The sequence below is a fragment of the Pseudophryne corroboree genome, chromosome 1 (genome assembly GCF_028390025.1).
Source record: "Pseudophryne corroboree isolate aPseCor3 chromosome 1, aPseCor3.hap2, whole genome shotgun sequence".
NCBI lineage: Eukaryota > Metazoa > Chordata > Amphibia > Anura > Myobatrachidae > Pseudophryne > Pseudophryne corroboree.
Window position 1 is genome coordinate 283,143,955 of NC_086444.1, and position 13,565 is coordinate 283,157,519.

The 13,565-nt window shown below is 48.0% G+C and overlaps 1 protein-coding gene across 4 annotated transcripts in view; it reads right to left on the minus strand.

Moving 5' to 3' along the window:
* SUDS3 (SDS3 homolog, SIN3A corepressor complex component) overlaps positions 1–13,095 on the minus strand; it is a 201,229-nt gene extending 188,134 nt beyond the window's left edge. The window contains exons 1-2 of one of the 4 annotated variants that reach the window (XM_063964312.1): positions 12,472–13,095; positions 7,408–7,477 (exon numbers count right to left, since the gene is read on the minus strand). In XM_063964312.1, coding sequence (XP_063820382.1) covers positions 7,408–7,477; positions 12,472–12,589 — 188 coding nt within the window. In that variant the 5' untranslated portion in view covers positions 12,590–13,095. The remainder of the gene's footprint in view (positions 1–7,407; positions 7,478–12,471) is intronic. The other 3 variants (XM_063964313.1, XM_063964315.1, XM_063964316.1) reach the window with 3 other exon arrangements.
* Between the last annotated feature and the right edge of the window lie 470 nt (positions 13,096–13,565).

A 13,565-nucleotide genomic window follows, 5' to 3' on the forward strand; every position in this document is an offset into this window, starting at 1 on the left:
AAAAAGGGTATGATGTCACAATGGTTAAGATTAATAGACACATTAAAAAATAAGATTTTAAATCTACCGGTAAATCTTTTTCTCCTAGTCCGTAGAGGATGCTGGGGACTCCGTAAGGACCATGGGGAATAGACGGGCTCCGCAGGAGACATGGGCACTCTAAAGACTTTAGAATGGGTGTGCACTGGCTCCTCCCTCTATGCCCCTCCTCCAGACCTCAGTTAGAGAAACTGTGCCCAGAGGAGACGGACAGTACGAGGAAAGGATTTTGTTAATCTAAGGGCAAGATTCATACCAGCCCACACCATCCACACCGTACAACATGGAATATACGAACCAGTTAACAGTATGAAACAAAACAGCATCAGCTCGAGACTGATCAAACTGTAACATAACCCTTATGTAAGCAAAAATTATATACAAGTCTTGCAGAAATTAGTCCGCACTGGGACGGGCGCCCAGCATACTCTACGGACTAGGAGAAAAAGATTTACCGGTAGGTTTAAAATCTTATTTTCTCTTACGTCCTAGAGGATGCTGGGGACTCCGTAAGGACCATGGGATTATACCAAAGCTCCAGACCGGGCGGGAGAGTGCGGATGACTCTGCAGCACCGATTGAGCAAACATGAGGTCCTCCTCAGCCAGGGTATCAAACTTGTAGAATTTCGCAAAGGTGTTTGAACCCGACCAAGTCGCCGCTCGGCACAGCTGTAAAGCCGAGACGCCTCGGGCAGCCGCCCAAGAAGAGCCCACCTTCCTAGTGGAATGGGCCTTTACTGAATTTGGTAATGGCAATCCAGCCGTAGAATGAGCTTGCTGAATCGTATTACAGATCCAGCGAGCAATAGTCTGCTTAGAAGCAGGAGCGCCAATCTTGTTGGCTGCATACAGGACAAACAGTGCCTCTGTTTTCCTAACCCGAGCCGTTCTGGCTACATAAATTTTCAATGCCCTGACCACATCAAGGGACTCGGAATCCTCCAAGTCCCGCGTAGCCACAGGCCCCACAATAGGTTGGTTCATATGAAAAGAGGAAACCACGTTAGGCAAAAATTGAGGACGAGTCCGCAACTCAGCTCTATCCACATGGAAAATCAGATAGCGGTTTTGTCTCTCAAAAGCCCCTAACGCAGACACTCGCCTTGCAGATGCCAAGGCCAACAACATGACCACCTTCCAAGTGAGATACTTTAAGTCCACCGTTTGAAGCGGCTCAAACCAGTGAGACTTAAGGAACCGCAACACCACGTTAAGGTCCCATGGTGCCACTGGAGGCACAAAAGGAGGCTGGATATGCAGCACTCCCTTCACAAAAGTATGGACTTCTGGGAGAGAAGCCAATTCCTTCTGAAAGAAAATGGATAGGGCCGAAATCTGAACTTTAATGGAGCCTAATTTTAGGCCCAAATTCACTCCAGTCTGTAGGAAGTGAAAAAAACGGCCCAGATGAAATTCTTCCGGAGGAGCATTCTTGGGACTCACACCAAGACACATACTTCCTCCATATACGGTGATAACGTTTTGCTGTCACCTCCTTCCTAGCCTTTATCAGAGTAGGAATGACCTCATCCGGAATGACCTTTTCAGCTAGGATCCGGCGTTCAACCGCCAAGCCGTCAAACGCAGCCGCGGTAAGTCTTCTAATAGACAGGGCCCCTGTCGCAACAGGTCCTCTCTGAGAGGAAGAGGCCACGGATCTTCTGTGAGCATTTCCTGCAGATCCGGATACCAGGCCCTTCGAGGCCAACCTGGAACAATGAGAATTGTCTGTACTCCTCTTCGTCTTATGATTCTCAATATCTTTGAGATGAGAGGAAGAGGAGGGAACACATAGACCGACTGGAACACCCACGGTGTCACCAGGGCGTCCACTGCTACCGCCTGAGGGTCCCTTGACATGGCGCAATACCTCGGAAGCTTCTTGTTGAGTCGTGACGCCATCATGTCTATTTGAGGCAGTCCCCACTGACTTGTAATCTCTGCAAAGACTTCCTGATGAAGTCCCCACTCTCCTGGATGTAGATCGTGTCTGCTGAGGAAGTCCGCTTCCCAGTTGTCCACTCCCGGAATGAAGACTGCTGTCAGAGCGCTTACATGATTTTCCGCCCAGCGAAGAATCCTGGTGGCTTCTGCCATTGCCACTCTGCTCTTTGTTCCGCCTTCGCTTGACGAAGGCCGTTGTATATGGCCCTTAATTCCAGTACGTTGATGTGTAGACAAGCCTCCTGGCTTGACCACAGACCTTGGAAGTTTCTTCCCTGTGTGACTGCTCCCCATCCTCGAAGACTCGCGCCCGTGGTTACCAGAACCCAGTCCTGAATGCCGAACTTGCGACCCTCTAGAAGGTGAGCACTCTGCAGCCACCACAGGAGAGATACCCTGGCCCTGGGGGACAGGCTGATCATCTGATGAATATGTAGATGTGACCCGGACTACTTGTCCAGAAGGTCCCACTGAAAAGTCCTCGCATGGAACCTGCCGAATGGAATGGCCTCGTAAGACGCCACCATCTTCCCCAGAACTCTAGTGCATTGATGCACCGACACACTTTTCGGCTTCAACAGGCCTCTGACCATGTTCTGGAGTTCCTGGATCTTTTCCCTCAGGAGAAAAACCCTTTTCTGCTCTGTATCCAGAATCATGCCTAAGAAAGGCAAACGGGTCGTTGGAACCAACTGTGACTTTTGGAGATTGAGAATCCAGCCGTGCTGCTACAACACCCTCAGAGAGAGTGATACACTGTTCAGCAACTGCTCTCTTGATCTCGCTTTTATTAGGAGATCGTCCAAGTACGGGATAATTGTGACTCCCTGCTTGCGCAGGAGCACCATCATTTCCGCCATTACCTTGGTGAAAACCCTCGGGGCCGTGGAAAGCCCAAACGGCAACGTCTGAAATTGGTAATGACAATCCTGTACAACAAATCTCAGGAACGCCTGATGAGGAGGATATATGGGGACGTGAAGGTAAGCATCCTTTATGTCCAGGGACACCATATAATCCCCCCCCTCCAGGTTGGCGACGACCGCTCTGAGCGATTCCATCTTGAACCTTTTTAAATATAGGTTTAAGGATTTTAAATTCAGAATGGGTCTGACCGAACAGTCCGGTTTCGGGACCACAAACAGGGTTGAGTAATAGCCCATCCCCTGCTGAAGCAGGGGAACTTTGATCACCACTTGTTGAAGACACAATTTTTGAATTGCATTTAAAACTATCTCCCTCTCTGGGGAAGAAGCCGGTAGGGCCGATTTGAAAAAACGGCGAGGAGGCACCTCTTCGAATTCCAGCTTGTAACCCTGGGAAACAATGTCTATTGCCCAGGGATCCACCTGTGATTGAACCCAGACGTGGCTGAAAAGTCGAAGACCCTCAGCGGAGCCCCAGCGTCATGCGGTGGATTTTGTAGAAGCTGGGGAGGACTTCTGCTCCTGGGAACTAGCTGTAGTTTGCAGCTTTTTCCCCCTGCCCTTACCTCTGGCAAGAAAGGAAGATCCCCGTACTCTCTTGGATTTATGCGACCGAAAGGACTGCATCTGATAATGAGGCGTTTTCTTAGGCTGTGAGGAAACATAAGGCAAAAAAGTTGATTTACCTGCAGTAGCTGTGGAAACCAGGTCCGTGAGACCTTCCCCAAATAAGTCCTCACCCTTGTAAGGCAAAACCTCCATATGCCTCTTCGAGTCGGCATCACCCGTCCATTGTCGGGTCCATAGGGCTCGCCTAGCAGAAATTGCCATAGCGTTGGCCCTGGAACCCAGTAGGCCAACGTCTCTCTGAGCATCTCTCATATATAGGACAGCATCCTTAATATGACCCAGGGTCAATAAAATGGTTTCCTTATCCAGCGTATCAATATCAGCAGATAAGGTATCTGTCCATGCTATAACAGCGCTACAAACCCAAGCCGACGCTATCGCCGGTCTGAGTAACGTACCAGTATGTGTGTAAATTGACTTCAAGGTAGTTTCCTGCCTGCGATCAGCAGGATCCTAGAGTGTTGCAGTATCTCGAGACGGCAGCGCTACCTTCTTGGATAAGCGTGTCAACGCTTTGTCCACCCTTGGGGAGGATTCCCACCGTATCCTGTCCTTAGCCGGGAAAGGATACGCCATAAGAATCCTTTTGGGAATCTGCAGTTTTTTGTCTGGAGTTTCCCAAGCCCTTTCAAACAACTCGTTTAGCTCATGTGAAGGGGGAAAAGTAACCTCAGGCTTCTTTTCTTTAAACATGTGGACCCTCGTGTCAGGTACAGAGGGGTCATCTGTTATATGCAACACGTCTTTTACTGCAATAATCATATAATGAATACTTTTTGCCAACATTGGCTGCAACTTCGCATCATCGTAGTAGACACTGGAGTCAGAATCTGTGTCGGTATCAGTGTCTACTACTTGGGAAAGTGGGCGCTTTTGAGACCCAGACGGTCCCTACGACATAGTGAAAGTCAGGGCTCGACTCCCTGTACATTCCCTGGACTCCGCTTTGTCCAGCCTTTTGTGTAATAAATTCACATTTGCATTTAAAACATTCCACATATCCAACCAGTCAGGTGTCGGCGTTGCCGACGGAGACACCACACATTTGCTCCACCTCCTCCCTAGAAGAGCCTTCCGCTTCAGACATGCCGACACACGCGTACCGACACCCCACACACTCAGGGAAATCTCTAATCTGGAGACAGTTCCCCAACAAGGCCCTTTGGAGAGACAGAGAGAGTATGCCAGCACACACCCAGCGCCAATGCCCCTGGAAAAAAAATCCCAGATATATAGAGCGCTTTTTATGATATATCAACTGCGCCAAATTATGTGCCCCCCCCCTTCTTTAAAACCCTCTGTCACCGTGCTCAGCAGGGGAGAGTCCGGGGAGCCAGCTTCTCAGCGTTGTGCTGTGGAGAAAATGGCGCTGGTTATTGCTGAGGGATCAAGCTCCGCCCCCTCAGCGGCGGGCTTCGGTCCGCTCGATTTCTTTAAAAACTGGTGGGGGTTTTCTATATACAGCCCTCAGAGCCTATATATAATGTCTGGCCAGTCCTAGAGGTTTAAAATTGCTGCCCAGGGCGCCCATCAGTGCCTGCCTTGTGTGTTGTGTGTGGGAGCAATGGCGCACAGCGTTACCGCTGCGCGTTACCTCAGCGAAGATCTGAAGTCTTCTTTCTTCTTATACTCACCCGGCTTCTATCTTCCGGCTCTGTGAGGGGGACGGCGGCGCGGCTCCAGGACGAACGGCGAGGGGAGACCTGCGTTCCGACTCCCTCTGGAGCTAATGGTGTCCAGTAGCCTAAGAAGCAGAGCCTAGCATTTAAGTAGGTCTGCTTCTCTCTCCTCAGTCCCACGATGCAGGGAGCCTGTTGCCAGCAGGGCTCCCTGAAAATAAAAAACCTAACAAAATTCTTACTTTCAGAGAAACTCAGGAGAGCTCCCTGTAGTGCAACAGATCATTAACAAGCACAGTGGTTACACAGATCAACCAAAAAGAAGTAAACTGGTTAATGAAATCCAGAATCTGGGATTTAACGAGTTGATAGGAGCTTCAAGAATCTGCATTAGCTCAAATTAAACAGATTTACCGATATTGCTTGATAGTGCAAATCAGCACTGAAACCATAAAATATACACACATATATAAAGGGAGAAGGGAATGGTACACTTTTTAATTCACGTGCTGAAATGAGACACTGATTGTGAAATTACTCCAGTCTCCTCTGGGCACAGTATCAAACTGAGGTCTGGAGGAGGGGCATAGAGGGAGGAGCCAGTGCACACCCATAGCTAAAGTTCTTTTTAGTGCCCATGTCTCCTGCGGAGCCCGTCTATTCCCCATGGTCCTTACGGAGTCCCCAGCATCCTCTAGGACGTAAGAGAAATAAGCAATAAATATAGTAAACATAAATGGACAGTCTATTGTTGACAAGACCGGTCTCTGGACATGCAGCCTAGATACAATATTTTGTGCACTCCCATTAGGCAATAGTTCAGAACAGCGTGCTATAGAATTCTGCTTCCTGTTTGTGCAAATACTGATATGCACATGGACAGTCAATATATGAACAATTCAAACTCTGGTATATGGTTTAAATTATATAGTCCAGCTTATAGAACATATACCGGTTTCTGTGTTACAATGCATAGGATCCAGGTGGGTGACGGCCATGGTGCCAAAATCCTGGTTCACAGTAGGTGAGCTGGCACTGAGTGAGTGGTCCTTAATGATATCCTATGTATAGCTAAATAATGCTATATGGATCGGTCCAATGTCCTGGTCCGAGGTGCCCGACGCGTTTTGTTGCTCCAGGCACCTTTGACAAAGCTGACTGGAGCAGCAGAACACGTCGGACACCTTGGACCAATCCAGATAGCACTATTTATACATACACAGTACAGCATTAAGGACAGCTCACTCAGCTCCAGCTGTGAACCAGGATCCTTCCACCACTGGCTGCCATTGCCACACCGGCCGTCACCCAACTGGATCCTATGCATTGGAACACAGAAGCGGTATATGCTCCATAAATTGGATTATATCATTTGAACCATATACAAGGGTTTGAACTGTTTATATATTGACTGTCCATATCAATATTTGCACAAACAGATAGCACAATTCTGTAGCACGCGGTTTTGAACTATTGCCTAATGGGAGTGCACGAAATATGGATCTAATCTGCATGTGCAGAGACCGATCTTTTTAACAATAGACTGTCCATTTATATTTATTGCTTATTGTTTAATGTGTCTATTAAAATCTAAACCTTTGTGATAAATCATACCTCGGTTAGCACTGTGTATATCCGTTTGCTTTTATTGTTATTTGGGGGACTGACTATCTCCCATTATTTACAGCTGCTAGGGGAAACCACTCATAGTAGCTCCTGAGTTTTATATACTTGTTATTTAAAATTCCTTTTGCATTTGTGATAAGTCTGGTAGTAACTGAGGACTTCTTAGGAGTATAAGCTCTTGAATAAAATAGTAATGGTGTAAGTAGTTTGTTTTTAATAGATGAGTGTGAGAGCGATTTGCAGATTTAGGGGTACATTTACGAAGCAGTGATAAGAGCGGAGAAGTGAGCTAGTGGAGAATTTGCCCATGGCAACCAATCAGCACTGAAGTAACATCTATAATTTGCATATTATAAAATGATACAGAGCTGCTGATTGGGTGATGAGGAAATTTCTCCACTGGCTCACTTCTCCGCTCTTATCACTGCTTAGTAAATGTTCCCCTAAATCAGACCAGGTGGTTTTGCTGAGATTAACCCTTCCAAGCACAGGTGGGCCTCTGAGAAGGGCTGCCACCAAAGTAATATGATTAGTTTCTAAAATGTGTCCTTTAAAAACTGCCTCTAAGTGATGGCCTAATGAAAACCTATGACACATTGGCATGAAATTCCATTCACGTACTGTTCTTTCATTTCCACATAGTCCACACTGTCATGCTTGGCCAGGTCAGTTTCACTGGCATCTTCAGTGTCTTCAGAAAGAAAAATATGGTAGTTATTATGCAACAGATCATTAACAAGCACAGTGGTTACACAGATCAACCAAACAGAAGTAAACTAGTTAATGAAATCCAGAATCTGGGATTTAACGAGTTGATAGGAGCTTCAAGAATCTGCATTAGCTCAAATTAAACAGATTTACCGATATTGCTTGATAGTGCAAATCAGCACTGAAACCATAAAATATACACACATATATAAAGGGAGAAGGGAATGGTACACTTTTTAATTCACGTGCTGAAATGAGACACTGATTGTGAAATTACTACTCTTAGGGGTATATGCAATTGCGGTCGAATTCCCGAAATTGTCGAATTTCGGGACTTTTTCGCCCAAAAAAAAAATCGTCAATGCAATTCAGTACTTTCCGTCCAAAAAACGGACTTTCAAAATTCGACTTTTTGAAATTCGACTTTTGTCAAATTCGACTTTTCTGCAATGATACAAGTGCTGCAATTCGACCAAAGTATATTCAATTGAAGTTTGGAAATTCGACAACAGTGCTTTTAGACAGTAAATTCGACTTTTTCAATCCGCCACACTTTGGTGGGTGAAACTAATAAAAAAAAATTAAAACATGTTTTTTTTTGTGTTTTTTTTAATGATAATAGCATATCTATTTATATTAGAAGGGATTAGGTACTTGGTTTGTCTTTTTTGGAGGCACAAGTATTATTTATATATTTTTTAAAATAATATTTATTTATTTTATTTATTTTTTTAGATGGAATGGTAAAATTCAGGAAAAAAATGGCGTGGGGTCCCCCCTCCAAAGCATAACCAGCCTCGGGCTCTTCGAGCTGGTCCTGGTTCTAAAAATGCGGGGGGGGGGAAATTGACAGGGGATCCCCCGTATTTTTAAAACCAGCACCGGGCTCTGCGCCTGGTGCAAAAAATACGGGGGACAAAAAGAGTAGGGGTCCCCCGTATTTTATACACCAGCATCGGGCTCCACTAGCTGGACAGATAATGCCACAGCCGGGGGTCACTTTTATACAGTGCCTTGCGGCCGTGGCATTAAATATCCAACTAGTCACCCCTGGCCGGGGTACCCTGGGGGAGTGGGGACCCCTTCAATCAAGGGGTCCGTCCCCCCAGCCACCCAAGGGCCAGGGGTGAAGCCCGAGGCTGTCCCCCCCCAATCCAAGGGCTGCGGATGGGGGGCTGATAGCCTTGTCAAAATTGAAAGAATATTGTTTTTTCCAGTAGTACTACAAGTCCCAGCAAGCCTCCCCCGCAAGCTGGTACTTGGAGAACCACAAGTACCAGCATGCGGGAGAAAAACGGGCCCGCTGGTACCTGTAGTACTACTGGGGGAAAAATACCCAAATAAAAACAGGAGACACACCGTGACAAGTACAACTTTATTACACACTGCCGACACACACATACTTACCTATGTTGACACGCCGACTGCCACAGTCTCCGACGATCCGAGGGTACCTGTGAAAAAAATTATACTCACCTGCCAGTGTCCAGAGACAAAATCCACGTCCAGAGATAAAATCCTCGTACTTGGCAACAAAAAAAAACACGAACACCCGTACCATGCCGGACTGAAAGGGGTCCCATGTTGACACGAGACCCCTTTCCACGAATGCAGACACCCCCGTGACAGCTGTCACAGAAGTGTCTCTTCAGCCAATCAGCGAGTGCAACGTCCTTGCACTCTGCTGATTGGCTCTGTGCGCGTCTGAGCTCAGACAGCGCATCGCAAAGCCTCTCCATTATATTCAATGGTGGGAACTTTGCGTCAGCGGTGACCCCACCGCTACCCGTAAAGTTCCCACCATTGAAAGTAATGGAGAGGCTTTGCGATGCGCTGTCTGAGGTCACACGCGCACAGCCAATCAGGTGAGCGCCACGGAAGTAGCGCTTCCTGATTGGCTGAAGGGACCTCAGTGACAGGAGTCACGTGATGTCCCGGCATTCGGGGAAAGGGGTCTCATGTGTCAACATGGGACCCCTTTCAGTCCGGTGGTACGGGTGTTCGTGTTTTTTTTTTGCCAAGTACGAGGATTTTATCTCTGGACGTGGATTTATCTCTGGACACTGGCAGGTGAGTATAATTTTTTTCACAGGTACCCTCGGATCGTCGGAGACTGTGGCAGTCGGCGTGTCAACATAGGTAAGTATGTATGTGTGTCGGCAGTGTGTAAAAAAGTTGTAGTTGTCACGGTGTGTGTCTCCTGTTTTTATTTGGGTATTTTTTTTCCCAGTAGTACTACAGGTACCAGCGGGCCCGTTTTTCTCCTGCATGCTGGTACTTGTGGTTCTCCAAGTACCAGCTTGCGGGGGAGGCTTGCTGGGACTTGTAGTACTATTGGAAAAAACAATATTCTGTTATTTTACTCAAGGCTATCAGCCTCCCATCCGCAGCCCTTGGATGGGGGGGGGGGGGGGGGGGGGACAGCCTCGGGCTTCACCCCTGGCCCTTGGGTGGCTGGGGGGGGGGGACCCCTTGATTGAAGGGGTCCCCACTCCCCCAGGGTACCCCGGCCAGGGGTGACTAGTTGGATATTTAATGCCACAGCCGCAGGGCACTGTATAAAAGTGACCCCCGGCTGTGGCATTATCTGTCCAGCTAGTGGAGCCCGATGCTGGTGTAAAAAATACGGGGGACCCCTACTCTTTTTGTCCCCCGTATTTTTTGCACCAGCACCAGGCGCAGAGCCCGGTGCTGGTTTTAAAAATACGGGGGATCCCCTGTCAATTTTCCCCCCGCATTTTTAGAACCAGGACCAGCTCGAAGAGCCCGAGGCTGGTTATGCTTTGGAGGGGGGACCCCACGCTATTTTTTCCCGGGTTTTTCCCACGTTTTTTTAAATCGCTGCAAAATCCGGCAAATCGGACGTTTTCCGCCCGCGGGACTGTCGAATCCGTTTTTCATTGAATATGGTAAATTCCGGAAGCCACCTGCCGGAATTCACCTGTCGAATTGTGTCGAATTAAAAAACGGCGATAATTTGCCGCTAATTGCATATACCCCTTAGAGCAGGGGTGGCCAACCAGTCAGAAACAAAGAGCCAAAAAATCTTGTTAGGCACGTCAAAGAGCCGACATCAAGCCACAGGCGCACATGCACAAATGGGGTGTGGCCTTGTGCCTGCTAGGCCACGCCTCTGGTATAAAATACATTTAAAAAGCCAGATCCACATAAAATACATTTAAAAAGCCACTTCCACATACCCTACTGTGTCACTTCAGCCAGCTACCTTATGTGTCACTCCTGCTAGAACATTACTACAGTATGTCACTACAGCCAGCTCCCCCATGAGTCACTCCTGCCAGCACTCTCCTGTGTCACTCCTGCAGGACCCTCATGTGTCACTACAGCCCCTCCGAAAATACACCTCGTGCCATTGAGCAGCCCCTTATGTGTCCTCTGTTTGCCAGTGGGTGTCTCATCTCTAGTATCTGGCTCTCTCAGTTCTCAGTCTCCGTAGTGCTGCTGCTGCCTGTCTGTCTGGCTGGAGTGCAGCAGTTTCTGGATCTGTTGTGGTCACATGACTTCGAGTGTCAGGAGCCACATTTGAATAAAGAAAGAGCCACATGAGGCTCAAGAGCCACAGGTTGGCCACCGCTGCCTTAGAGTGACTAGGAATGGACAAATGTTAAGTGCTGCAAACTGTAGCCATGAATAGATCCCACAAGCCGAGTCCCCATTTCCAATGTTTGTAGAGGAACAGTTCGGTACAAAAAGAAGGTTGGTGTACCTAGTCAATGATACATATCAACTGATGATTTATTAAATATATTATTTTTGTAAAGAGGACTGAAGTAATTTATAAGCTAAGGGCACATCCCTACGACTACTTTCATTAGCTGTATTTCAAGAACACAGACATAAGAGCATGGCATGAAGAATCATGGTTTCGAACACCACATGAGAAACTGCTCGTATAGATGAGCCCTATAAGCGAGTTGAATATCTTAGCATAGCAGATAGGTATAAGGCTACTGTAGGTTTGAAAGAGCAGTAATTTAAGCATTTACTACAAGAGCTAAGCAGACAGCAAGGTGTAATGCTCTGAAAGTACAGCCAAACTGCAGCTGATACATGGGGATTCTTGTACCTTCTGATCAGGCAAATTATATTATACACACACACGTGTGTGGCCCCATTGACAATAAATTGTTGTCACGGGTCCCACAAATTATGGTATAACACTGGACACAGGGGAGTAATATTCAGGAACAGCTCCCAAATGGAATTTCAGTTTAGAGATGCACAACATGTGGACACTGGGTGTGACAAAAGTCTCCTCTGCGCAGGATATGTCTGGTGTTTTTCGCTCTGCTCTGTAAAATGACAGCTCTCAGACCATTCCTTTATGCATGTGAGATCTTTGGACAATGCCCTAACACTGGGGTAAGCAAACTGTGGCACATACCAGCATTCCCTTTTCAGTATGCTTTATCGGCAAAACTGGCAGGGCATGCTGGGATGTGTAGTTCCAGAGCAGCTGGTATGCCACATGTTGCCTACCCATGTTCTACCCTGATCAGTATCTTAGATTATATCTCCATTCTCAGGTATAGGTCTGAGCGACAGATTCCCATCCTCTGGATCTGGGGTTGGGGAGAGTGCGAGGTTGGGACTGTAAACCCTCTTTCCCCTGTTACCTGTTGTGCATCACTAAGGGCAAGTCACAAATTAAAGTATATAGAACAATTTTAGTTAATGTCTTCATAAAACACACGAGCCACCTAGTACAGCAAAGAAGCCGCTGCACACACAGCACACACCGCACTGCTACCTGACACCTGTGCACTGCTCAGAGCAGCTGGAGGATGGAGGCGCCCGCTAAAGGCTGATCCTACAGTACATCAGCGTGTGCCGGTGCCCGCAGTAAGAGGGGCAGCAGCGCTACCGGCACCCGGTGCCCACTCCCACGGGGCACGGTCACACAACATGGGGTACTGCCACTATGTAACACACACACACACGGGAACCCCGTCTCACCCTCGTCGGACTCCCGGCCGCGGAAGCTGCGGTCATCTTCCTCGTCTACACTTTCCAGCTCTTCTTCCTCGTAGTAGTCCGTAGCTGCTGCCGGCGACATCACACCGACGGAGGTCATGCTGCTCTATACACGGTATTCTGCCGCACACCCGGGGGCGCTGGCAACTCCGCCCGCTGAGTGCGGCCACAGCCGCTCACCGCGTAGCAGCACCGGGGCTCCGGATCCCGGGCACTTCCAGGCAACGGACCGTCAGACGAGGCTACAACAACCGCCGCACGGCAACGGGGTCCTCCGCCTGCCCGCTGTCTTCCTGGGTCTTCCTTCCGACTGCCAGCGCACTGCCGGGATACACACGTACAATGCACTCACGTCACGTCAGAGTACGCGCTGATGCACAGGGCACATTAACACGTTTACATGTTATCCACAGGCAGCAGCGTATGTACTGTATGATAAAATAAGCTGTCTATAACATAAACGTTGAACTGGCGAAATGCTGGGAATACAGGCAGTAGTGAGGGCAGCCTCTCGCGAGCGGCTCAGCGGGACAGAGTGGGAGCACGTTCCGCCCTCTTTATTTACCAACATCCTCCTGGTCTCACCAGCGGTAGCGGCGGAGTATAGGCTCAGTTCGCTATACCGCTGCAGCAGCCGTACTGTGCGCCGTGATTGGAAGTGCTGGGAAAGGGGTTTCGGCGCTCCAGCACAATCATTGGAATGACATACATTATTACATTTTGTACTACATTCTCCACTAGGGGGGGGGGCATATTTATCAAAGGAAATTTGTGGCATATATCCCTTCTATCCGCAAATTTTTATTATTATTATTTCTTTATTAAATTGACAAGAAGGGGTTTGCAGCACCTTGTAGAATATTCTCAGAATGTATGTAGGGGGGCTGCAGCAGATCATATCCGAGATGCCGTCTCCCACTTTTGATTGCAAAATTAGCTCCACAGAAACTTTGGTTACCTTTATATTGTGGGATTCACCATAGCCAGTAGTGCTATCTCCTGATGGTGCTAATCCATCGTAGCCTACAGGCTGTAGAAGAGGTATGCACTAGCTGGCCCCCACCAAACCTGGTAGC